Raw genomic sequence first — 27304 nt, 5'->3', positions numbered from 1 at the left:
GGGCAATACTTAGATCTTGTTTAAGGCATCTTAGTTCTAAACTTTCTAGGCCCAGGATTGAAAGTCTAGTCTCGTAGGGTATTCTGTTTCTTTGTGACAGCCCCTCAAGTACTGGAAGATCATTATCATGTCCCCTCTAATTCTTTTTATTAGGCTAGCCACTAGACATACGGTACTTAATTCCCACAATTGTTCATGATACCTGCTGAGTGCAGTTGGTCAGCCAATTGCAAATCTATCTGGTGGTGATGCTGCCTGTCCAACAATTTTAGAGTCATCCAATTTAAGGTCACCTCAGGTATCTGTTATTTGCTTTCAGGTTCTTTAGTTGCTTTCAAATATGGACAGATGTTGTAATGGCTCTTTTCAAGGCTGCCCACCAGAGATAGTGACTGTCCTTTGCTCTAGAGTTCTCTCACCCCATTTGAAGAAAGTTCTCTCTTTTTCCATGTCTTTGATATTGGAGCCTTTTGCCAATACTTGCAGCTTCCTCCCACTTTGTGGACAGAAACCAGTTGGTCAATGCACCTTCCTGCAATATATAAAGTTGTTCTTTTTCTGATCTTTTTCTTTTGTGTGTGTGTGAGAGAGCAGGATACAGCCTGGTGATCTATGAAGCTTCTTTCTTCTTTCGAATAATCCCATTAAATCTGACAAGTAAGTATGTCTGCAGAATTTTTGAATAACAGGCTTTTTTTCAGAGAATTAGATGATTTTTAGGAAAGGGACTATAATTTCTTACTGTTGTTTTTCTGGGTGGTTAATTCTATTTAGGGTAGTTAGTTCTATTCTAGGGTAAACATACATAAAAAGACAACAATTTCTTCAGCCATAATAGAAAATGCTTGCTAGAGTGTGAGACACAGAGAACAAGGGTGGAAAAGAAAAAGCAGGGAAGAGAAATCCCATGGTGATTAGAAAATTTGAATTACTGGGTTCCGAGGCAGAAGTTGAAAGTGTGCTTTTTTAACTTTTCAGTTGTACCTGGCTTTTTATAACATTATTTCTCAACAGTGGCGACTTTAAGATGTGTGGACTTCCACTCACAGAATTCTGGAACTTAAAGTCCACTCCACACATCTTAAAAATTGCTAAGAATGAGAAACATTGTTTTATAGACTTTATAGACTAGCACTCTTCTAAGTTTTAAACAGTATCTTGCTTATTGGTATTCTTTGCTTGTCCCTTTATAAGTGCTTCTAACTATTCTGAGTATAACTGTTTTTTTCCCTAAGGAATTTTATTGCACAACATAACCAACATAACTTTAATCCTAGGTTTCAGTTTGATAGGGACAAAAGTCTCCTAGGTTGCTATATTTGCCCTCTGAGATATGAGCATTAGCGGTATCCAATCCCATAATTTGCAAGAGTCAAATTTTCTTCTGTCTGTCTTCCTTTTAAGTGTCCAGTTTTCACAACTGGATATAGTTATTATAGGAAAGACTGTAATACAGGTAGTCCTCAATTTACATTCATTTGAAATTGAAACAAGTGATTTATGACCTTTGCTTCATACTTACGACAATTGCAGCCTCCCAATGGTCACATGATCAAAATTTGGATGCCAAGCATGTATTTATGACGATTACATTGTCCCAGGGTCACGTGATCACTTTTAGCAACCTCCTGACAAGCGAAGTCAACGGGAAAACCAGATTCACTCAACAATCATTTTACTAAGAATAACTGCAGCAATTCACTTAACAACTGTAGCAAGAAAGGTCGTAAAATGGGGCAAAACTCATCTAACAATTGCCTTGCTTAGTAGTGGAAATTTGTGGCTTAATTATGGGTCATAAGTTGAGGACTCCCTGTACTGTGGGCAAATTTAAGAGGGAAATATCCAAAGTTTATTCATTTTCAGTGGTTGACCCACCCTGGCAGGAAAGGGGAATATCGGACAAATCAAGGTTAGCATTCGCATGTGAAGGGACTACAGTAGTAGAAAGCTGTTTTTCAATTACTTTCTCCACTGTTGAAGTTGTGTCCAGAGATACTTTACTAAAGAGCCCTCCACTCCTCCACTCGTAACAGAATACCATACGAAACTAGACTTACAACCCTTGGTTTAGAAAGCTTAGAACTACGTCGCCTTAAACACGATCTAAGCATAGTCCATAAAATCATGTGCTTCAACGTCCTTTCTGTCAATGACTACTTCAGCTACAATCACAACAACAGACGAGCACACAACAGATATAAACTTAAAGTAAACCGCTCCAAACTCAACTGCAGGAAATACGACTTTAGTAACCGAGTAGTTGATGCATGGAACTCACTACCAGACTCTGTAGTATCATCTCCTAACCCCCAAAGCTTTACCCTTAGACTATCCACCGTTGACCTCTCCCAATTCCTAAGAGGTCAGTAACGGGAGTGCCTTCCGTCCCCTGTCCTTAATATTCTTCAGTTTTACAAGTTGCATGTATTTGAATATTATTATTTCTAATATACTCTTTTTCAAATTTTTGATTTTATTAGTATCATGGATTTTAATATTATTATATCTTCACTTGTCTTAACTAACTAACTAAACTAACTAACTAACTAACTAACTAAGTAACAAACAAACAAACAAATAAATAAATTTTATTGGTGGTTGTATGCCACAGTCACTTTTTGGGAGATGGATGGCCTTTTAAAGGTGAGAAATAAAAATAAAATTTACTTATCACATTTATATGCCCACCCCTCTCACCGAACATGATGTATACAACCAACAACAATTAAACAACGTCACAGCTATTAAAAGCTTATGAAATATATAAAAGCAACCTTTGGGGAGAAAAACATCAATCTAAAGATAATATAACCATTACACAAACTTACACTGGGCTCCCCAAAGTTGCTGGGAAAACCACATCTTCAGGGCCTTCTGAAAGGCTAACTGGGTTTTGGGGATGTTTACAACAGAACGACTTCAGTTTCACAACTCACAGATGTGTGTGTGTGTGTGTGTGTGTGTGTGTGAATGTGACAGAAAGAATCAACTGGATAGTTTGGATGATTTAAAGCAGGACTGGAGAAGTAAAAGTGTTGATTGGGGGTGATTTTACATTGTTATTTATTTCTGTTAAATCTTAGCCATAATCCATAAGATAGGGATTGCTACACTAAATTCCAGAATGGGATTTTGGAATGTTAGAAAGATATACCTTCTACCACATAGTTCCCAGCGACCGATAACGGCCCAGAGAGTTGGCCTTCTCTGGGTCCCATCAGCCAAACAATGTCGGGCCACAGGGAAGGGCCTTCTCGGTGGCAGCTCCAGCCCTCTAGAAACAACTGCCTCCAGAAATCCGTACCATCCCCACCCTACTGGCCTTACCCAAAAGTGTAAAGACCTGGCTTTTCCACCAAGCCTGGGGCCGTTGATCAAATGAGGCGCCATCAAGATCCATCCATGAGTGAGAGTGAGGGATATGTATGGTTTTATTAGGGTTTTCTAAATTATTCTTAAATCGTTCCTTTTAAATGTTGTTTCTTTATGTTGTAAGCCGCCCAGAGTCCTTAGGGAGTTGGGCGGCATATAAATTAAATTAATAAATAATAAAACAAAACATTAAATATTATAGGCATAATGAAAACAATATATAATAACATTGTATTGGGAAACCCCGGAGAAGATTTACTAACAATTCAGTGTCAAAACTGTCCATTCGCTGAGCAAAGGGATCGGTAACCAAGAGTTCTAAGCGGTTCTTCTGGAATCTTGGAGACACATCATGGAGAATGAAGTAGACCCAGAGACAGGGTTTGGAGCAATCGGTACTTTTATTCAGCTCAGAGAATAAGTGACAGCTCAGCAAGGTAAAGTGACAATTCAGCGAGTACCGACTGACTCTGGCTGGAGAAACCGCTCCTTTTATATATTTGCGGTTCCCGCCAAAGCCAGAGCCGGCCGCGTCTGAGCCAATCAGGAGCGACTTCCTGCTTGGGCTCAGACAGCGCTGAAAGAGGAACAAACTATTTACAGAGTTACAAGGTAGCCATTACAGGATACAACAGAGAAGGCAAAGGTGACTAAGTCACTCCTTGCTCACCATTGGGGTCCCCATCAGAGTAAATCAATGATGAATTGACACTACATGGGCTTATATAGTAAGTGGAATAATTTCGTATCGGTTGTAATTATTTCCAGGTCCACCGACTCATCCTACTCTTGCAATGCCTTCTCTGCTATGCCCGTCTCTCTTCTGCTGCCTCCTCCTCCTCTTTCCATTAGCCTCCGGTTCTGCTTCTAATGAGGACACAGTGGTCACAACCAGCAGTGGCCCTATTAAGGGCAAGCAGTTCCTATCTGACAATGGATCTGTGACAGCCTATCTAGGCGTTCCTTATGCTGAGCCGCCCCTGGGGAAGTTGCGTTTCCAGAAACCTCTCCCACATCAGCCATGGAATCAAACATTAGAAGCCACCAGCTTTGGCAATTCCTGTCCTCAATTTATTTTCCAGGGTGTCCCTGAAGCATGGTCTCCTAAAACACCACCATCAGAAGATTGCCTTTCCCTCAACATCTGGGTGCCACACCCACAACCTTCTTTACCAGTGCCACTTTTGGTCTGGATACATGGAGGGGGATTTGTATTAGGCGCGTCTTCACTGGACATGTACAATGGGGCACATTTGGCTGCCGCTGAGGACGTCATTGTGGTCACCATCAATTATCGCTTGGGAGCCCTGGGCTTTCTGTACTTGCCACCAGCTGCTCCAGGGAACCTAGGCTTATGGGACCAACAACTGGCCCTGGAGTGGATAAAAGAGAATGCAGGTGTCTTTGGGGGAGATCCTTCTCAGGTGACCATTTTTGGCCACAGTGCTGGAGGATATTCTGTGAATTTCCACCTTCTCGCACCAAAAAGCCAGGACCTTTTTGCCCAAGCGGTGATCCAGAGTGGAACAGCCAATATCTACTGGGCTTGGAGGACTCCTGAGGAAGCCAAACGGTTAGCTTTGGAATTTGTTCATCTGCTAGGTTGCTCCCAGGACAATAATATCAGCATAGTGCATTGTCTGCAAACAAAAAATGCTTCTGAACTTAGTCAGCATGAAACAGCTCTGTTCCTCAAAGGTGGCGTCCTTGCAAATTTTCCCTTCATGCCAGCCGTAGATGGGGACTTTTTGCTTGGTGATCCAGAAAAGCTCATGGAGGAGGGGCAAATTCCGGTCAAACCAGTCCTCATGGGTATAACCTCTGATGAAGCGGCCACATTCGTCCCCTATATTTTTCCTAACATCACCGACAATCTCATCAATCAGGAGCAGCTTCTGAAAGGGATACGGCTGTTGGTGCCCAACGCAACTGAAGATTTTATTCGGACTATTGCACTGAGATACAGTGAAGGACAACACGGCCCAGCGCAATACCGCTCCGCTCTGTCCCATTTCTATACAGATCGGACCTTTACATGCCCAGTCAGGAAAGCTGCAGGAAATATTGGGAAAACTGGGACTCCTGTATATCCCTATTTATTCACACATCGCCCTTCATGGTCAGTTTTGCCTGAATGGATTGGGGCATCACATGGTGATGAGGTTCCTTTTGTTTTTGGAACCCTTGAATCAATGATGCCTGTCAATCAAACATACACAGAGGCTGAAGCCAGACTGAGCCGTAAGATGATGCACTACTGGGCGGAGTTTGCCAGAACTGGGTAAGTGGTTCACTTTATTTCTATAAATTTGTATATAAAATCCAAAGAAATCCCTTCCATTCACAAACACACTTTAAATTTAAAGTAACACGGCCACAAAATAATGCATGCTATTCCTTTGCATAAGTGCAAGGACCAGTAGTAAGTCACTTTTTTCAGTGGCTTTGTAACCTTGAATGGGCATGAAATGAATAGTTGTAAGTCAAGGACTATCTGTACTGGAAACAGCCCTGAAACCTTTAAGGATTGTTAACAATGTCACTTATTTATAATTATAATAATTTATTAGATTTGTATAATTGTTCTTTTATGAGTTTAGTGGTATCACACACATTCTATGGTACATTATTTCTCCAAGTGGAATAAAGAAGGCAAAGGGGAGATAAGAAACAGAGCATTGCTCTTCCATTAAGAGAACAAGCAAAGGAGTAAGTAATAAAGGGAAAACTCACAAGATGGAGGGTGTGCAGGGCGTGAGGATTGTAACTGGCAAATCCAAGTGTCTACGAGGAGCTGGCCTGGTTTTGTGTTCTGTATCCATGGTTACGGGGGTGTCAATCATTATTCGAATTACCTATTTGCAGATAGTTTAAAGTAATTGGTTAAGCCGCGCGTGGGAAAGTACAAACGGCTGTCAAAGCCACGCCTCCCAAAACCTGAGCCCTTTAAAAAAGGAAAACCCGAGTCACGTGTTGTTACATGTTGCTACAAAATGCTTTCTTTGTTTCAAGCTGTGGATTCCTAATAAATGAATCTGACCAGCCCACTGCGTGTTCTCTCATGACTTAAAAGGGGCAACGAAGGTGGGATCTTACGACTTAAAAGTTTGGATCACCAAGGAGGAGACACAAGAAATTTCACCCCTCATTCAAAGTTCCCTTTTGGGAATTCCCCTGGGCTGTAGTTTCTCAAGTCAAAACCAGTCTCTTTGGAAAGAGCTACATCAGAGTAACTGAGTTGGAAGGGATCTTGGAAGTCTTCTGGTCCAACTTCCTGCTCAAGCCGGAGATCCTATTCCGGGGGTGACATTCAAATTTTTCCCTACCAGTTCTGTGGGCGTGACTTGGTGTGCCTGGCTTAGTAGGGGGTCATGTGACTCTGTGGGTGTGGCCAATTTGATGTAACTCACGGTAAGGTAGGCTGGCAGCACCCCACCAAGTCTCACCCACAGAACTGACAGAAAAATTCAGCCAAGTCTTCTAGCTTTCAACCTGGCTGCTTCTTATCTCCTTCTCATGTTTGCTCTGTGTGTATGAGGCTGAGGAGAGAAGGAGTGAGTGGGAGGGCCAGGGAGGGTAGGGGCCAGTCAGTGACGTGATTTACGGGTACTCCAAACTGTGCAAAATGGCCACCACCATTGAAGGAAAGAGGGATAACTAAGATAGAACAGTTGTACAAGAAGGATGGGAGGGCAAGTAGAAATCATATAGAATGGTGGTTGGGTAAGGGAAGATGGCTACTAATAAATGCAATATGTAAATATCTGAATGAAAGGGAGAATAAAGAAGCACTATTTAGGGAGGAGATAGAGTTAGAGAAAATAATAAGAGAAAACAGTGAGGGTACCAAGGCACAAGCAAGTAATATATATAAGATGTTAGTGCAGTCAGATGGGTATGTGACCCAAGGATTGACTAAATGGGGGCAGAGTGAAATACAAGTAGATGTGCAAAAGATGAAAAATATAGTCGAGAACATAAGGAAAATTAAGAATACAAGGGTTAGGGAAATGAGAAGGAAAATATTACATAAGTGGTATTTTACACCCGTTCAACTTGCATATTTCCAGCAGAATGTTAAAAATACTTGTTGGCATGGGTGTCAAGATAAAGGAATATTTATGCACATACTTCGGGAATGTCTGGTAGCGCAGAACTTCTGGCAAAAAGTGCAAGAGGATATTAACAGGATGCCCAAATATACGATGGATAATTATTAAGGAAATGGCAGTATTAGTTAAAAGCAATGCGATGGGAGAATTTAGAGAAATAAAACAAGCAGCGATAGAAAGCGCTCTGGCGGTTATAATCTTGGGTTGGAAGGATGCGACAAAATGGACAATGCAAAATTGGTACTGGTACATGGTGGATCATATTCAATTTGAGATTATTAATGAAAGGATGAATTCGGTTAATGAAACTAATTTGTGACAACTGATGGGACGATGGGACAAGGTAAGATGATATATGGCTAGTAGAATCCGAGACCAAGCTACAAGGAACAAATTAGAATCACTTTATAATATGTAAAGAGATATTTTGCTCTTGAGCTAAAATGGTATATATCAGAAACACCTCCAATTTGGTGGTGGGGTGTGAATGTTTGTCTGGTGGTGGGCACCAATCGCAGAGCACTTGTTTGTCTTGTGTGTGTTCATAGTTTATAAAACCAATAAAAAGAAAAAAGAAAAAAGAAAAAAAAATGGCCACCACCGGTTCTATAGAAATTGTTCGAACTTGCAGAATTTCTCCCCTGGCCTATTCCATTCTGTTTCTATCCAATCTCTTCCTTAAAACCTCCAGCGATGAAGCACATACAGTTTCTGAAGACAAGCTGTTCCACTGATTGATTGGTCTCACTGTCAGGAAATTTCTCCTTATTTTTAGGTTGGTTCTCTCCTTGATTAGTTTCCATCAATGTCTTTTTTTTCCTCCACAGGAATCCCACTGGGTTAGCAGCCACCAAGGATGAGTGGTCAGTCTATAATGCCACAGAGCAGAATTTCTTCCTTCTTCATATTGAGCCATTCAAGGAAAGGGTGATAGAGCACTGTGGTTTTTTAAAGAGACTTTTTTCAAAGGCTGAAGAGTCAGGTAAGTTCAGCTATTAGTTCTGCCTTTGGAAGGGAGTCATCATTGATGAAAAATCATTTATATAGCAAATATAGTGATAACCCATCTCACTCATAAAGCAATTTTGATTTTACTGCCAGCCTTTGCTGAAAAATACTCATTTGATTTTGCACTGGGCAATTTTGAAAACGCTCATGATAAATTTTGCAGGGCAAACATATTTCATGGCATCCCATGAGTTGGGTCTCTAGTAATGTCCTCTAAGTAAGCCTTAGTTGCTCACATAAAGATAACAACAGCAACAACAATAACAAACCCCAAAACATCTGGACCACCTCTTGACCACTATCAGCATTGACAAAATCCCTCTCAGTCAATTGCAAAAAACAGCTTTGCATGGAACAGCTTACAATGATACCTTTAACACCATCAAAAAATATCTGTCCGGCCCAGGTTTTTGGGAAGGACTGAATAGGTGGATAAAAAGTGTCATATACAGTCTAAATATCTGGTTGACCCTGTGATGAACAATAATGTTTTGATATATATATTTAATAAATACATATTATGCCATGAATGATGGAATCCTCAGAATTCTACTTCTAGATTCAGATTCTTTAATGATAAGATTTATGTATTTATTTTATTTGTCAAGTACGTATTTGTAATCTATATACGAGGGTCTCCCAGAAAGCAATGCACCCCTTTTTTTTTCTCAGCCTACAGTAATGGTATGAATGCGAAACTTTAGATATACATTATTTGAATTGTCAGGAGTGCGTGTGTAAAGTTTGTGTTTCTTCAGACAGGTAGCATAGCTGGAACAGTGTTTTGAAATGGCATCTGTAAGTGATGTACGTTACAAGCAGCATGTCGTCATTGAATTTTTCACTGTGGAGAAAGAAACTGTTGGGAACATTCACAAACATTTGTGTACAGCTTATATAGAATCTGCAGTCGACAGAAGTACAGTAAGTCGCTAGGCATATTTTGAAGATGACGAAGAGGTGATTCGCACAGTGCAGAAATGGCTTAGTGACCAGAACAAAGAGTGGTACCGACAGGGCATACACGCCCTTGTTTCTCGCTGGACGAAGGCCATGGGACTGAGATTACGTGGAAAAATAGGGAATGTAGATGAAACATCATTCTTTCTTGTGTTTAACTTTCATTGTGTTCAATAAATAATTGTTGAAGAAAAAAAAGTGGTATATTACTTTCTGGGCGACCCTCATGGATATAACATCGTTTATATACATAAGATGCGTACTGATAAGAGGGAACAATTGGACAGGGAAGGGAGGCACACTGGTGCGCTTATGCACATTATCTTGATAGACCTTATCTTGATATTTCATTTTTCCTTGTTCTGCAGACAAGCCCAAAGGTGATTCTGTTTCATCGGACTAGGAAGAAGACAGGAAGTACCTTGGTTGTAGTAACAGTCTTCAATTGGGGTACAGTCGGATGATTTCAGAAGGGGCTAGACTCCTTTCTAAATAGTAGTTTCACATCGGCATTCCAAACCATTTTTAAATAGCACTTTTGTGTCTCAGCTTCACTGTGTGAAATGGAAGCTCTCCAAGCTGTTGCCCATGGCCTTTGTGGAAGAGGAACCTGGAGAAACCTCTAGATCTCAGCATAAACAAACACAGATCTTGGGCATAAGGAAGGAATGAGTAACTTGCAGAGAGGATTACGCAGTGCTCAGAAACCATGGGAATGAAATTGAGCCTGTTGGGGAAATCAGTTTCCGTATGAATGAGGCTATTTAATAGACAAATGGAAACATTGGGAATGTATTGGAATAAGGTAGAAAAATGGTTAAAGAAAATTACAAATAAGGAAATTAAGAAAACCCTGGAATTTTTCTTACTAGGTATTACTGACACTAAATATAAAAAAGAAATATGCTATTTAATAATTCATATATAAGCAGTGGCAAGAATTACATTTGCACAGAAATGGAAAGAAAAGGAAACTCCAAAAGACGAAGAAGTCTTTAAGAAAATTATGGGATGTGCAGAATTAGATATGATGACGAGAAGGTTAAATAATCAAATGGAAACAAGAGTTTTATAAAACCTGGGAGAAAGTATATAATTGGTGGAACGCTAATAAAGATTATTAATGATATAAAAATAAACTATAGAAAAGTTAAAATTTCAAGGTAGAATACATAGTATACTGATACTTAATGGGTAAGTTTTAGTTTTATTAATTGATTGTGATTATTATAACTACAACGATATAACGAAAATGTCGAATTGTGTCAATTTTATACCATAGTAGTATATCAAGAGATATGTTATTAACAATTTTTATCTTTCTGTATTGATCTAATTATAAGTAGCTATTCTTTTTTGTAGTAGAAAGACCTCTATGCTTAGCGAAGCAATGGTAGCTCCTTTACATGTTAAATGTAATTTGTTTTATTTTGTCTTATATTTTAAAAAAATAATAAAAAATATTATTATTATTTTTTTAAAAAGGAAACATTGGGAATGTGTTCTTGTGGCCCTGTGATAAATATTATCAGAACATTCCCATAGGAACCCCTGAATGTCAAGATGCAAATATTTCTTCCAACTAAGACCATTGTCCTCTCTTGGTAACAGAAGGGCAGGAAATAACTTGAGATCAGTTATACATGTGAAAGGCAAAGAGGGTGGGGGCAGTACAAATGTCTGGAAGGAGTGGGCAGGGGTGGAATTCAACAGGTTCTGACAGGTTCCAGAGAACTGGTAGTGGAAATTTTGAGTAGTTTGTAGAACCAGCAAATACCACTTCTGGCTGGCCCCAGAGTGGGGAAGGAATGGGGATTTTGCAATATCCTTCCCCGATCACAGCCACCAAGCCATGCCCACGGAACCGGTAGGGAAAAAGTTTGAATTTCATTCCTGAGTGTGTGGTATATTCTCCACCTTGGGATATTTGTAAACATAATAAAGGTGAGATACATATAATAAACAAAGCTAAATAAAATTCTCTTATTGTACCTTACTGCAGAGAAGAGCATCCTGGAATCTCTGCTTTGTCTGTGTCTTGAACGGGCCTACTATGAAGAGTTGCCATTTAGGTTGAACCTCTTTGAAAATGGCATCCATATCTCAAAGGCACCATTTGAAAACCTAGCTACAGTTATGGTGGTTTCAGAATAATAGTTGTGTGTTCATTTCTCTCAGGATTCAATCAAGACTGCTCTTTAAAGCCTGGGCCGATGATGACAAGCTGCACCACAGAACCTTCCAGAAGCATCCATTGTCCCTTCAGGGACTGACTGGTGGGATCTTGGAAGACAAATAAAGAGACCACTAAAACCCACATCACTTTTGCTTTTAAAATAATAAATTGTGAGGAGTACAGTAATTTATTATATCTTGATTTGAGGCAGGCTTTTAATTAATTCCCCTCCCTCAAAAAGAACTTCTTTATAAATACTGTCTGACTTCTCAGGATAAATTATTTTCACAACATAAGAAATTGACGCAATATGGAAAAACAAATAAAGGAAACAGGAATTCTGGCAAATTTTGCTATAATCTAATGACTCATATAACATTTTCAAAGGGTTGAGCTCCTTAAATTTAATAACGGGAAGTTTGGTGTTCTAGGTATCAAAATTGTTTTAATATATCCTGATATGGAGAAGCCAGTTTAGCCAGGATGCTTACATCGGGACACAATTCATTTAATCAGAGTTTATTTTTCTCCTGTGCTGTAAAAACAGTTTCCATGTCAGATAGTAGTTACTGGAACCCATATGTCCTGGTTTAGAAAAATAGCTCCACCTGTTGCCCAACCAGCAGAAATGCATAGCATTAAAAGTTGGGCTTTTCAACTCTTTTTTCCTCCTTAGCAACTATCTACTGAAACCACCACACTACACCACACACATGCCACATGCACACCTCACCATATACACCTTACACACATCTCACACTATAACCACACTATGTACCCCACACATCATACATCACATCACACCACACTTCACCACATACATCTCACACCATTCATTCACACACAAACATACACACAGAGTACACACACACAACACACCGCACCACATACACACCATACACAGACCTCACACTATACCCACACTATGCACATCACACGTTATACATCACACCACACTATATCACATACATCTCACGAATCCCAGCAGCCGGTTAGGTCCCACAGAGTTGGCCTTCTCCAGGTCCCGTCGACTAAACAGTGTCGGCTGGCGGGACCCAGGGGAAGAGCCTTCTCTGTGGCGGCCCCGACCATCTGGAACCAGCTCTCCCCAGAGATTAGGACTGCACCCACCCTCCTTGCCTTTCGTAAACTTCCTAAAACCCACCTCTGCCGTCAGGCATGGGGGAACTGAGACATCTCTCCCTTGCCTATGTAGTTTTATGTATGATATGTTTGTATGTATGTTTTTTATATACTGGGTTTTTTAGGCTTTTTAATGTAAAATTGTTATTTTAGATTTTAATATTAGATCTGTTACTATATATTGTTCTTATGATTGCTGTGAGCCGCCCCGAGTCTGCGGAGAGGGGCAGCATACAAATCTAATAAATAATAATAATAATAATAATGATAATATACAACCCCCCATCCCACTCCACCGGCGCAGTGGTTATAATGCAGTACTGAGACTAATTCTGCTGACTGCGGGCTGCTAGAAGTTTGGCAGTTTGAGTCTCACTGGCTGGAGCTTGACTCGGCCTTCCATCCATCTGAGGTAAAATGAGGACCCAGATTGTTGGGGAAAACATGCTGGTTCTGTAAACTGCTTAGAGAGGGCTGTCTCCTCACAATTTGACATTAATTTCTTTTTAAAAAAAATAATTTTTATTTACATATATTTAACACAAACACACAAATTATATACAGAAAAAGACAAAAGTACGTCCCCTCCCCCCACACTGGCTGTCTCATCGACAGCCTCCTTCTATACTCTTTTTCGGTAGTGTTACCATTGGTTACTATTGTGTCCAGAGGACAGTTAGGCCTTGTACCCGCCCCATATTCCTTGGGCGGGAAAGTACTATAATGTGTTTGGTTGGCAGCCCGGCTTATATATAGCTGCCAGTCACGGCCCTGTTGTCTTTTGTTTTAGTTCTGTAACCGTTATTCCTCGTTAATAAAGAATAGTTATTTACCATAAGAATGCAGTCCTTCATTCAAGCAAAGATCCAACAGTTACCATTGATTTTGTCAGTAATGTATAATCTATATCTATATATTGAAATATATTTAAGTTCTTACTCTGTAATTATTGACCTTAATTTCTAATGTACTGCAGTTTTCACCTCCTACACTCTTGATGCCTTATTTAGTTTTTATTTACAATTGTTTACTGTCAGGAATTTTGAGACAGTCGCTAAGGGGCAGCACAGGCCCGAAGCACAGCAAACACAGAGAGAGTGAAGATTATACAAGAATAAGCTTTCATGCCCTAGCACAGTGATGGCAAACCTATGACACGGGTACCACAGGTGGCACATGGAGCTATATCTCTATCTGTTAAACTGTTGAACTTTGAAGATGATACAAGAGTGATCAGTCTCATTCGAGACGATGATGAATCCACATACAGAGGGGAGGTCGAACAACTAACCTTGTAGTGCGACTGGAACAATCTGGAACTGAACACACCTCAAAAAAGAAAAGAAAAGAAAAAGAAATGGTGGTAGACTTTAGGAGAAAAGCCTCCCATACTTCCACCTCTTAACAATATTAAGTATGCCCATGTCACACCAACACTCCGCAGTCTGCATTGGTTGCCAATCAGTTTCCGTTCACAATTCAAAGTGTTGGTTATGATCTATAAAGCCCTTCATGGTATCGGACCAGAATATCTCCGGGACCACCTTCTGCCGCACAAATCCCAGCGACCAGTTTGGTCCCGCAGAGTTGGCCTTTTCCGGATCCCGTCGACTAAACAATGCCGTTTGGCGGGACCCAGGGGAAGAGCCTTCTCTGTGGCAGCCCCGACCCTCTGAACCAACTCCTCGCAGAGATCAGAGTTGCCCCCACCCTCCTTGTCTTTCGTAAGCTCCTTAAAACCCACCTCTGTCATCAGGCATGGGGGAACTGAGATATTTTCTCCCCCTAGGCTTATAAAATTTATACATAGTATGTCTGTGTGTATGATTGGTTTCTTAAAGAAGGTTTTTTTTTAAAAAAAAAGTTAACTTAAATATTAGATTTGTTCATATTGTTTTGTTATTGTTATTGGCCACCCCGAGTCTACGGAGAGGGGCGGCATACAAATCAAATCAATCAATCAATCAACAATCAAACAAACAAACAAACAAACAACACAGTATCAAGAGTAGAGACCTCCAAATTTCTAGGTTCTACCATGTCTCAGGATCTAAAATGGACACTTAACATCAAAAACTTCATCAAAAAAGCACAACAAAGAATGTTCTTTCTGTGCCAACTCAAGAAGCTCTAATTGCCCAAGGAGTTACAATACAGTTCTACAGAGGAATTATTGGCTACAGAGCTGACACAGGGGGTTGGATTAGAAGACCTCTAAGGTCCTTTCCATCTCTGTTTATTCTACTCTGTTCTCTTCCATTCTGCGCTCTTCCATTCCATTCCATTCCATTCCATTCCAAAAAGCTTCCACCTTTTATTTCTTCTGTTACTCTCTGGTGCCCCAGGGAATGAGCCAATCCCCCTTTTTTTGTGACAGCCCCTCAAGTACTGGAAAATCACTATCATGTCCCCTCTAATCCTTTTTAATAAGCTGACCACTAGATATACTTACTTCCCAAAATTGTTCGTGATACCTGCTGAGTGCCGTTGGTCAGCCAATTGCAAATCTATCTGGTGGTGATGCTGCCTGTCCAACAATTTTAGAGTCATCCAATTTAAGGTCACCTCAGGTATCTGTTATTTGCTTTCAGGTTCTTTAGTTGCTTTCAAATATGGACAGATGTTGTAATGGCTCTTTTCAAGGCTACTAACCAGAGATAGTGACTGTCCTTTGCTCCAGAGTTCTCTCACCCCATTTGAAGAAAGTTCTCTCTTTTTCCATGTCTTTGATATTGGAGCCTTTTGCCAATACTTGTAGCTTCCTCCCCCTTTGTGGACAGAAACCAGTTGGTCAATGCACCTTCCTGCAATATATAAAGTTGTTCTTTTTCTGATCTTTTTCTTTTGTGTGTGTGTGAGAGAGCAGGATACAGCCTGGTGACCCCTGAAGCTTCTTTCTTCTTTCGAATAATCCCATTAAATCTGACAAGTGAGTATGTCTGCAGAATTTTTGAATAACAGGCTTTTTTCCCCAGAGAATTAGATGATTCTTAGGAAAGGGACTAGAATTTCGTATTGTTGTTTTTCTGGGTGGTTAATTCTATTTAGGCTAGTTAGTTCTATTCCAGGCTAAACCTACATAAAGAGACAACAATTTCTTCAGCCATAATAGAAAATGCTTGCTAGAGATTGAGACACAGAGAACAAGGGTGGAAAAGGAGAAGCAGGGAAGAGAAATCCCATGGTGATTAGAAAACTTGAATTACCTGGCTTTTTATAACATTATTTCTGAACAGTGGCGACTTTAAGATGTGTGGACTTCCACTCATAGAATTCTGGAACTTAAAGTCCACACATCTTAAAAATTGCTAAGAATGAGAAACATTGCTTTATAGACTTTATAGATTAGCACTCTCCATTTTTTCCCCTTCTAAGTTTTAAACAGTATCTTGCTTATTGGTATTCTTTGCTTGTCCCTTTATAAGTGCTTCTAACTATTCTTAGTATAACTGGGTTTTTTTCCTAAGGAATTTTATTGCACAACGTAACCAAAAGTGGTCAGGCTTACCTTCTTAATCCTAGGTTTCAGATTGACAGGGATTAAAGTCTCCTGGGTTGCTATTTTTGCCCTCTGAGATATGAGCATTAGCGGTATCCAATCCCATAATTTGCAAGAGTCAGATTTTCTTTTGTCTGTCTTCCTTTTAAGTGTCCAGTTTTCACAACTGGATATAGTTATAGGAAAGACTGTAATACAGGTCGTCCTCAATTTACATTCATTTGAAGTTGAAACAAGTGATTTATGACCTTTGCTTCATACTTACGACAATTGCAGCCTCCCAATGGTCACATGATCAAAATTTGGATGCCAAGCATGTATTTATGACGATTACATTGTCCCAGGGTCACGTGATCACTTTTAGCAACCTTCTGACAAGCAAAGTCAATGGGAAAGCCAGATTCACTCAACAATCATTTTACTAAGAATAACTGCAGCAATTCACTTAACAACTGTAGCAAGAAAGGTCGTAAAATGGGGCAGAACTCATCTAACAATTGCCTTGCTTAGTAGTGGAAATTTGTGGATTACTTATGGGTCATAAGTTGAGGACTCCCTGTACTGTGGGCAAATTTAAGAGGGAAATATCCAAAGTTTATTCCTTTTCAGTGGTTGACAAACCCTGGCAGGAAAGGGGAATCTCGGACAAATCAAGGTTAGCATTCGCATGTGAAGGGACTACAGTAGTAGAAAGCTGTTTTTCAATTACTTTCTCCACTGTTGAAGTTGTGTCCAGAGATACTTTACTAAAGAGCCCTCCACTCCTCCACTCGTAACAGAACACCATATAAAACTAGACTTACAACCCTTGGTTTAGAAAGCTTAGAACTACGTCGCCTTAAACACGATCTAAGCATAGTCCATAAAATCATATGCTTCAACGTCCTTCCTGTCAATGACTACTTCAGCTTCAATCACAACAACACACGAGCACACAACAGATATAAACTTAAAGTAAACCGCTCCAAACTCGACTGCAGGAGATACGACTTTAGTAACCGAGTAGTTGATGCATGGAACTCACTACCAGACTCTGTAGTATCATCTCCTAACCCCCAAAACTTTACCCTTAGACTATCCACCGTTGACCTCTCCCAATTCCTAAGAGGTCAGTAACGGGAGTGCCTTCCGTCCCCTGTCCTTAATATTCTTCAGTTTTACAAGTTGCATGTATTTGAATATTATTATTTCTAATATACTCTTTTTCAAATTTTTGATTTTATTAGTATCATGGATTTTAATATTATTATATCTTCACTTGTCTTAACTAACTAACTAAACTAACTAACTAACTAACTAACTAACTAAGTAAGTAAGTAAGTAACAAACAAACAAACAAACAAACAAATAAATAAATTTTATTGGTGGTTGTATGCCACAGTCACTTTTTGGGAGATGGATGGCCTTTTAAAGGTGAGAAATAAAAATAAAATTTACTTATCACATTTATATGCCCACCCCTCTCACCGAACATGATGTATACAACCAACAACAATTAAACAACGTCACAGCTATTAAAAGCTTATGAAATATATAAAAGCAACCTTTGGGGAGAAAAACATCAATCTAAAGATAATATAACCATTACACAAACTTACACTGGGCTCCCCAAAGTTGCTGGGAAAACCACATCTTCAGGGCCTTCTGAAAGGCTAACTGGGTTTTGGGGATGTTTACAACAGAACGACTTCAGTTTCACAACTCACAGATGTGTGTGTGTGTGTGTGTGTGTGTGAATGTGACAGAAAGAATCAACTGGATAGTTTGGATGATTTAAAGCAGGACTGGAGAAGTAAAACTGTTGATTGGGGGTGATTTTACATTGTTATTTATTTCTGTTAAATCTTAGCCATAATCCATAAGATAGGGATTGCTACACTAAATTCCAGAATGGGATTTTGGAATGTTAGAAAGATATACCTTCTACCACATAGTTCCCAGCGACCGATAACGGCCCAGAGAGTTGGCCTTCTCTGGGTCCCATCAGCCAAACAATGTCGGGCCACAGGGAAGGGCCTTCTCGGTGGCAGCTCCAGCCCTCTAGAAACAACTGCCTCCAGAAATCCGTACCATCCCCACCCTACTGGCCTTACCCAAAAGTGTAAAGACCTGGCTTTTCCACCAAGCCTGGGGCCGTTGATCAAATGAGGCGCCATCAAGATCCATCCATGAGTGGGAGTGAGGGATATGTATGGTTTTATTAGGGTTTTCTAAATTATTCTTAAATCGTTCCTTTTAAATGTTGTTTCTTTATGTTGTAAGCCGCCCAGAGTCCTTAGGGAGTTGGGCGGCATATAAATGAAATTAATAAATAATAAAATAAAACATTAAATATAATAGGCATAATGAAAACAATATATAATAACATTGTATTGGGAACCCCGGAGAAGATTTACTAACAATTCAGTGTCAAAACTGTCCATTCGCTGAGCAAAGGGATCGGTAACCAGGAGTTCTAAGCGGTTCTTCTGGAATCTTGGAGACACATCATGGAGAAGGCAAAGGTGACTAAGTCACTCCTTGCTCACCATTGGGGTCCCCATCAGAGTAAATCAATGATGAATTGACACTACATGGGCTTATATAGTAAGTGGAATAATTTCGTATCGGTTGTAATTATTTCCAGGTCCACCGACTCGTCCTACTGTTGCAATGCCTTCTCTGCTATGGCCGTCTCTCTTCTGCTGCCTCCTCCTCCTCTTTCCATTAGCCTCCGGTTCTGCTTCTAATGAGGACACAGTGGTCACAACCAGCAGTGGCCCTATTAAGGGCAAGCAGTTCCTATCTGACAATGGATCTGTGACAGCCTATCTAGGCATTCCTTATGCTGAGCCGCCCCTGGGGAAGTTGCGTTTCCAGAAACCTCTCCCACATCAGCCATGGAATCAAACATTAGAAGCCACCAGCTTTGGCAATTCCTGTCCTCAATTTATTTTCCAGGGTGTCCCTGAAGCATGGTCTCCTAAAACACCACCATCAGAAGATTGCCTTTCCCTCAACATCTGGGTGCCACACCCACAACCTTCTTTACCAGTGCCACTTTTGGTCTGGATACATGGAGGGGGATTTGTATTAGGCGCGTCTTCACTGGACATGTATAATGGGGCACATTTGGCTGCCGCTGAGGACGTCATTGTGGTCACCATCAATTATCGCTTGGGAGCCCTGGGCTTTCTGTACTTGCCACCAGCTGCTCCAGGGAACCTAGGCTTATGGGACCAACAACTGGCCCTGGAGTGGATAAAAGAGAATGCAGGTGTCTTTGGGGGAGATCCTTCTCGGGTGACCATTTTTGGCCACAGTGCTGGAGGATGTTCTGTGAATTTCCACCTTCTCGCACCAAAAAGCCAGGACCTTTTTGCCCAAGCGGTGATGCAGAGTGGAACAGACAATGCCTACTGGGCTTGGAGGACTCCTGAGGAAGCCAAACGGTTAGCTTTGGAATTTGTTCATCTGCTAGGTTGCTCCCAGGACAATAATATCAGCATAGTGCATTGTCTGCAAACAAAAAATGCTTCTGAACTTAGTCAGCATGAAACAGCTCTGTTCCTCAAAGGTGGCGTCCTTGCAAATTTTCCCTTCATGCCAGCCGTAGATGGGGACTTTTTGCTTGGTGACCCAGAAAAGCTCATGGAGGAGGGGCAAATTCAGGTCAAACCAGTCCTCATAGGTATAACCTCTGATGAAGCGGCCACATTCGTCCCCTATATTTTTCCTAACATCACCGACAATCTCATCAATCAGGATCAGCTTCTGAAAGGGATAGGGCTGTTGGTGCCCAACGCAACTGAAGATTTTATTCGGACTATTGCACTGAGATACAGTGAAGGACAACACGGCCCAGCGCAATACCGCTCCGCTCTGTCCCATTTCTATACAGATCGGACCTTTACATGCCCAGTCAGGAAAGCTGCAGGAAATATTGGGAAAACTGGGACTCCTGTATATCCCTATTTATTCACACATCGCCCTTCATGGTCAGTTTTGCCTGAATGGATTGGGGCATCACATGGTGATGAGGTTCCTTTTGTTTTTGGAACCCTTGAATCAATGATGCCTGTCAATCAAACATACACAGAGGCTGAAGCCAGACTGAGCCGTAAGATGATGCACTACTGGGCGGAGTTTGCCAGAACTGGGTAAGTGGTTCACTTTATTTCTATAAATTTGTATATAAAATCCAAAGAAATCCCTTCCATTCACAAACACACTTTAAATTTAAAGTAACACGGCCACAAAATAATGCATGCTATTCCTTTGCATAAGTGCAAGGACCAGTAGTAAGTCACTTTTTTCAGTGGCTTTGTAACCTTGAATGGGCATGAAATGAATAGTTGTAAGTCAAGGACTATCTGTACTGGAAACAGCCCTGAAACCTTTAAGGATTGTTAACAATGTCACTTATTTATAATTATAATAATTTATTAGATTTGTATAATTGTTCTTTTATGAGTTTAGTGGTATCACACACATTCTATGGTACATTATTTCTCCAAGTGGAATAAAGAAGGCAAAGGGGAGATAAGAAACAGAGCATTGCTCTTCCATTAAGAGAACAAGCAAAGGAGTAAGTAATAAAGGGAAAACTCACAAGATGGAGGGTGTGCAGGGCGTGAGGATTGTAACTGGCAAATCCAAGTGTCTACGAGGAGCTGGCCTGGTTTTGTGTTCTGTATCCATGGTTACGGGGGTGTCAATCATTATTCAAATTACCTTTTTGCAGATAGTTTAAAGTAATTGGTTAAGCCGCGCGTGGGAAAGTACAAACGGCTGTCAAAGCCACGCCTCCCAAAACCTGAGCCCTTTAAAAAAGGAAAACCCGAGTCACGTGTTGTTACATGTTGCTACAAAATGCTTTCTTTGTTTCAAGCTGTGGATTCCTAATAAATGAATCTGACCAGCCCACTGCGTGTTCTCTCATGACTTAAAAGGGGCAACGATGGTGGGATCTTACGACTTCAAAGTTTGGATCACCAAGGAGGAGACACAAGAAATTTCACCCCTCATTCAAAGTTCCCTTTTGGGGATTCCCTTGGGCTGTAGTTTCTCAAGTCAAAACCAGTCTCTTTGGAAAGAGCTACATCAGAGTAACTGAGTTGGAAGGGATCTTGGAAGTCTTCTGGTCCAACTTCCTGCTGAAGCCGGAGATCCTATTCCGGGGGTGACATTCAAATTTTTCCCTACCAGTTCTGTGGGCGTGACTTGGTGTGCCTGGCTTAGTAGGGGGTCATGTGACTCTGTGGGTGTGGCCAATTTGATGTAACTCACGGTAAGGTAGGCTGGCAGCACCCCACCAAGTCTCACCCACAGAACTGACAGAAAAATTCAGCCAAGTCTTCTAGCTTTCAACCTGGCTGCTTCTTATCTCCTTCTCATGTTTGCTCTGTGTGTATGAGGCCGAGGAGAGAAGGAGTGAGTGGGAGGGCCAGGGAGGGTAGGGGCCAGTCAGTGACGTGATTTACCGGTTCTCCAAACTGTGCAAAATGGCCACCACCATTGAAGGAAAGAGGGATAACTAAGATAGAACAGTTGTACAAGAAGGATGGGAGGGCAAGTAGAAATCATATAGAATGGTGGTTGGGTAAGGGAAGATGGCTACTAATAAATGCAATATGTAAATATCTGAATGAAAGGGAGAATAAAGAAGCACTATTTAGGGAGGAGATAGAGTTAGAGAAAATAATAAGAGAAAACAGTGAGGGTACCAAGGCACAAGCAAGTAATATATATAAGATGTTAGTGCAGTCAGATGGGTATGTGACCCAAGGATTGACTAAATGGTGGCAGAGTGAAATACAAGTAGATGTGCAAGAGATGAAAAATATAGTCAAGAACATAAGGAAAATTAAGAATACAAGGGTTAGGGAAATGAGAAGGAAAATATTACATAAGTGGTATTATACACCCGTTCAACTTGCATATTTCCAGCAGAATGTTAAAAATACTTGTTGGCATGGGTGTCAAGATTAATGAGTATTTATGCACATACTTTGGGAATGTCCGGTAGCACAGAACTTCTGGCAAAAAGTGCAAGAGGATATTAACAGGATGTTAAATATACGATGGATAATTATTAAGGAAATGGCAGTATTAGTTAAAAGCAATGCGATGGGAGAATTTAGAGAAATAAAACAGGCAGCGATAGAAAGCGCTCAGGCGGTTATAGTCTTGGGTTGGAAGGATGTGACAACTGATGGGAAGATGGGACAAGGTAAGACGATATATGGCTAGTAGAATCCGAGACCAAGCTAACCAGGAACAAATTAGAATCACTTTATAATATGTAAAGAGATATTTTGCCCTTGAGTTAAAATGGTATATATCAGAAACACCTCCAATTTGGTGGTGGGGTGTGAATATTTGTCCGGTGGTGGGCACCAATCGCAGAGCACTTGTTTGTCTTGTGTGTGTTCATAGTTTATAAAACCAATAAAAAGAAAAAAGAAAAAGAAAAAAACAAAATGGCCACCACCGGTTCTATAGAAATTGTTCGAACTTGCAGAATTTCACCCCTGGCCTATTCCATTCTGTTTCTATCCAATCTCTTCCTTAAAACCTCCAGCGATGAAGCACATACAGTTTCTGAAGACAAGCTGTTCCACTGATTGATTGGTCTCACTGTCAGGAAATTTCTCCTTATTTTTAGGTTGGTTCTCTCCTTGATTAGTTTCCATCAATGTCTTTTTTTTCCTCCACAGGAATCCCACTGGGTTAGCAGCCACCAAGGATGAGTGGTCAGTCTATAATGCCACAGAGCAGAATTTCTTCCTTCTTCATATTGAGCCATTCAAGGAAAGGGTGATAGAGCACTGTGGTTTTTTAAAGAGCCTTTTTTCAAAGGCTGAAGAGTCAGGTAAGTTCAGCTATTAGTTCTGCCTTTGGAAGGGAGTCATCATTGATGAAAAATCATTTATATAGCAAATATAGTGATAACCCATCTCACTCATAAAGCAATTTTGATTTTACTGCCAGCCTTTGCTGAAAAATACTCATTTGATTTTGCACTGGGCAATTTTGAAAACGCTCATGATAAATTTTGCAGGGCAAACATATTTCATGGCATCCCATGAGTTGGGTCTCTAGTAATGTCCTCTAAGTAAGCCTTAGTTGCTCACATAAAGATAACAACAGCAACAACAATAACAAACCCCAAAACATCTGGACCACCTCTTGACCACTATCAGCATTGACAAAATCCCTCTCAGTCAATTGCAAAAAACAGCTTTGCATGGAACAGCTTACAATGATACCTTTAACACCATCAAAAAATATCTGTCCGTCCCAGGTTTTTGGGAAGGACTGAATAGGTGGATAAAAAGTGTCATATACAGTCTAAATATCTGGTTGACCCTGTGATGAACAATAATGTTTTGATATATATATTTAATAAATACATATTATGCCATGAATGATGGAATCCTCAGAATTCTACTTCTAGATTCAGATTCTTTAATGATAAGATTTATGTATTTATTTTATTTGTCAAGTACGTATTTGTAATCTATATACGAGGGTCTCCCAGAAAGCAATGCACCCCTTTTTTTTTCTCAGCCTACAGTAATGGTATGAATGCGAAACTTTAGATATACATTATTTGAATTGTCAGGAGTGCGTGTGTAAAGTTTGTGTTTCTTCAGACAGGTAGCATAGCTGGAACAGTGTTTTGAAATGGCATCTGTAAGTGATGTACGTTACAAGCAGCATGTCGTCATTGAATTTTTCACTGTGGAGAAAGAAACTGTTGGGAACATTCACAAACATTTGTGTACAGCTTATATAGAATCTGCAGTCGACAGAAGTACAGTAAGTCGCTAGGCATATTTTGAAGATGACGAAGAGGTGATTCGCACAGTGCAGAAATGGCTTAGTGACCAGAACAAAGAGTGGTACCGACAGGGCATACACGACCTTGTTTCTCGCTGGACGAAGGCCATGGGACTGAGATTACGTGGAAAAATAGGGAGTGTAGATGAAACATCATTCTTTCTTGTGTTTAAGTTTCATTGTGTTCAATAAATAATTGTTGAAGAAAAAAGTGGTATACAGTGGTACCTCGAGATACGAGTTTAATTCGTTCCGGACCTGCGCTCTTAAGTCGAGCAGCTCTTATCTCGAACGACTTTTCCCCATAGGAATTAATGTAAATAATTTTAATTGGTTCCAGCCCTCAAAAAACTCACAAAGTTAGTCTAAATTATGCAAAAAGACATTGCAAGAATAAATGTAACTTTACTTATTAATAAGATGATAAGCTGAGAGCTTTCCTTCCCTTCCTCTTTTTACCCAAAACAATCAACATGGCAAACTTTTATTTTTATTCATTAAACTGTAGTTATTTATTCAACTTCACTGCCACCCAATCCTGTAGAGGGAGGAAAGAAGGGAGGAAGGAAAAAGAAAGCAAGAAATGGAGGGAGGAAAGGAAGGAAGGAAAGAAAGAAAGGAAGGAAGAAAGGAAGGAAGAAAGAAAGGGTGAAGGGACAGGAACAGAGGAAGGAAGCAAGGAAACTTATGAAAGGGGAGAGTAACTTCACTGCCACCCAATCCTGTAGAGGGAGGAAAGAAGGGAGGAAGGAAAAGGAAAGCAAGAAATAGAGGAAGGGAAGGTAAAAGAGAGAAAGAAAAAGAGCAAGAAAGAAAGAAAGCAAGAGAGAAAGAAAGAAAATGAAAGAGAAATAAAAATAGAGAGGGAGAATGAAAGAAATGGAAGGAGGGAAGGAAGGAGAGAAAGCAAGAGAAAGAAAGAAAGCAAGAGAAAGAAAGAAAGCAAGAGAAAGAAAGAAAGAAAGAAAGAGAAAGAAAGAAAGAAAGAAAAAGAAAAAAGAATGAAAGAGCAAGAGAGCAAGAGAGCAAGAGAGAAAAAGAAAGAGAGAGAGAAAGAAAGAAAGGCAACTTCAAAGAAAGGCTCACTGAGCATCTCTCACTCTCTCTCTCTTTCTATCCCTCTCTCTTTCTCTCCCCCCTCTCCCCCCTTTCCCTCTCTCTTTCTCTCTCTCCCTCTCTCTTTCTCTCCCCCCTCTCCCCCCTTTCCCTCTCCCCCCCCAGGCCGGCAGCGATGTTTTAAAACAGCCGCGCCGTTTGCGAGCTAACTCCTGAGGTGCGGAAGTTCGCCTTTGGCGTTTGGGCCACTCGGAATGTGAAATTCAAAACAGCGTTCGGATCCCCCCACCCCCAGCAGAAGCCAAGGACCCCCAGAGTGGGGCGGCAGGGGAGGCGACCGCCTCTCCACTCACCAAGTGCCGGGATACGAGCCGAGAAGAGCCGGGCTGGCTTACTTTCCTTCCTTCCCGCGCTGATGCAGAGCCACTCGAACAAAGCGTCACGCCCCCCTGACGCTTTTGGCGGCAAAAGAGCCCAGCGTCGCTTCGGAAGCCGCCGAAAGCATCAGAGGGGCGCGACGCTTTGTTCGAGTGGCTCTGCATCAGCGCGGGAAGGAAGGAAAGTAAGCCAGCCCGGCTCTTCTCGGCTCTTATCGCGGAGAGGGGCGGCATACAAATCCAAGTAATAAATAAAATAAAATAAAAAAATGTCTCTCCTCTCCCAGCTCTTATCTCGAGTAGCTCTTAAGTCGAGCAGCTCTTATGTCGGGGTTCCACTATATTACTTTCTGGGCGACCCTCATGGATATAACATCGTTTATATACATAAGATGCGTACTGATAAGAGGGAACAATTGGACAGGGAAGGTAGGCACACTGGTGCGCTTATGCACATTATCTTGATAGACCTTATCTTGATATTTCATTTTTCCTTGTTCTGCAGACAAGCCCAAAGGTGATTCTGTTTCATCGGACTAGAAAGAAGACAGGAAGCAGCTTGGTTGTAGTAACAGTCTTCAATTGGGGTACAGTCGGATGATTTCAGAAGGGGCTAGACTCCTTTCTAAATAGTAGTTTCACATCGGCATTCCAAACCATTTTTAAATAACACTTTTGTGGCTCAGCTTCACTGTGTGAAATGGAAGCTCTCCAAGCTGATGCCCATAGCCTTTGTCGAAGAGGAACCTGGAGAAACCTCTAGATCTCAGCATAAACAAACACAGATCTTGGGCATAAGGAAGGAAGGAATGAGTAACTTGCAGAGAGGATTATGCAGTGCTCCGAAACCATGGGAATGAAATTGAGCCTGTTGGAGAAATCAGTTTCCGTATGAATGAGGCTATTTAATAGACAAATGGAAACATTGAGAATGTATTGGAATAAGGTAGAAAAATGGTTAAAGGAAATGACAAATAAGGAAATTAAGAAAAACCCGGAATTTTTCTTACTAGGTATTACTGACACTAAATATAAAAAAGAAATATGCTATTTAATAATTCATATATAAGCAGTGGCAAGAATTACATTTGCACAGAAATGGAAAGAAAAGGAAACTCCAAAAGACGAAGAAGTCTTTAAGAAAATTATGGAATGTGCAGAATTAGATATGATGACGAGAAGGTTAAATAATCAAATGGAAACAAGAGTTTTATAAAACCTGGGAGAAAGTATATAATTGGTGGAACGCTAATAAAGATTATTAATGATATAAAAATAAACTATAGAAAAGTTAAAATTTCAAGGTAGAATACATAGTATACTGATACTTAATGGGTAAGTTTTAGTTTTATTAATTGTGATTATTATAACTACAATGATATAACGAAAATGTCGAATTGTGTCGATTTTATACCATAGTAGTATATCAAGAGATATGTTATTAACAATTTTTATCTTTCTGTATTGATCTAATTATAAGTAGCTATTCTTTTTTGTAGTAGAAAGACCTCTATGCTTAGCGAAGCAATGGTAGCTCCTTTACATGTTAAATGTAATTTGTTTTATTTTGTCTTATATTTTAAAAAATTAATAAAAAATATTATTATTTTTTTATAAAAAAGGAAACATTGGGAATGTGTTCTTGTGGCCCTGTGATAAATATTATCAGAACATTCCCATAGGAACCCCTGAATGTCAAGATGCAAATATTTCTTCCAACTAAGACCATTGTCCTCTCTTGGTAACAGAAGGGCAGGAAATAACTTGAGATCAG

General features: G+C 40.4%; 2 protein-coding genes and 1 long non-coding RNA gene across 8 annotated transcripts; 2 read left to right on the top strand and 1 right to left on the bottom strand.

Moving 5' to 3' along the window:
- Positions 1 to 581: 581 nt before the first annotated feature.
- On the top strand, positions 582 to 11979 carry LOC139160222 (acetylcholinesterase-like). 4 transcript variants are annotated; one of them, XM_070737878.1, is made up of 5 exons: positions 590 to 657; positions 4144 to 5656; positions 8315 to 8469; positions 9824 to 9905; positions 11634 to 11979. In XM_070737878.1, the coding sequence occupies exons 2-4, from the start codon at positions 4170 to 4172 to the stop codon at positions 9856 to 9858; spliced, it is 1677 nt and encodes a 558-aa protein (XP_070593979.1). In that variant the 5' UTR covers positions 590 to 657; positions 4144 to 4169; the 3' UTR covers positions 9859 to 9905; positions 11634 to 11979. The 4 variants fall into 4 exon arrangements, with proteins under 4 accessions (XP_070593980.1, XP_070593982.1, XP_070593979.1 ...); XM_070737879.1 differs by lacking the exons at positions 9824 to 9905; positions 11634 to 11979 and adding an exon at positions 9258 to 9653 and having other exon boundaries at positions 582 to 657; XM_070737881.1 differs by lacking the exons at positions 9824 to 9905; positions 11634 to 11979 and adding an exon at positions 9254 to 9653 and having other exon boundaries at positions 584 to 657.
- Positions 1538 to 11773, bottom strand: LOC139160224 (uncharacterized). The gene is made up of 3 exons (XR_011557905.1): positions 11448 to 11773; positions 6109 to 6230; positions 1538 to 1628 (listed from the first exon to the last, which is right to left on the bottom strand). It is a non-coding gene; the product is annotated as an uncharacterized lncRNA (long non-coding RNA).
- A 3652-nt stretch (positions 11980 to 15631) lies between the features above and the next one.
- On the top strand, positions 15632 to 26573 carry LOC139160161 (acetylcholinesterase-like). Of its 3 annotated transcripts, none has more exons than XM_070737753.1 (4): positions 15632 to 15703; positions 18900 to 20412; positions 22972 to 23126; positions 26036 to 26573. In XM_070737753.1, the coding sequence occupies exons 2-4, from the start codon at positions 18926 to 18928 to the stop codon at positions 26068 to 26070; spliced, it is 1677 nt and encodes a 558-aa protein (XP_070593854.1). In that variant the 5' UTR covers positions 15632 to 15703; positions 18900 to 18925; the 3' UTR covers positions 26071 to 26573. The 3 variants fall into 3 exon arrangements, with proteins under 3 accessions (XP_070593854.1, XP_070593855.1, XP_070593856.1); XM_070737754.1 differs by lacking the exon at positions 26036 to 26573 and adding an exon at positions 23915 to 24308; XM_070737755.1 differs by lacking the exon at positions 26036 to 26573 and adding an exon at positions 23911 to 24308.
- The last annotated feature ends 731 nt before the right edge of the window (positions 26574 to 27304 follow it).

This window comes from Erythrolamprus reginae, chromosome 2 (assembly GCF_031021105.1).
Source record: "Erythrolamprus reginae isolate rEryReg1 chromosome 2, rEryReg1.hap1, whole genome shotgun sequence".
NCBI lineage: Eukaryota > Metazoa > Chordata > Lepidosauria > Squamata > Dipsadidae > Erythrolamprus > Erythrolamprus reginae.
The sequence above is the reverse complement of the archived record's forward strand: the minus strand, read 5'-3'. Positions and strand labels throughout refer to the sequence as shown.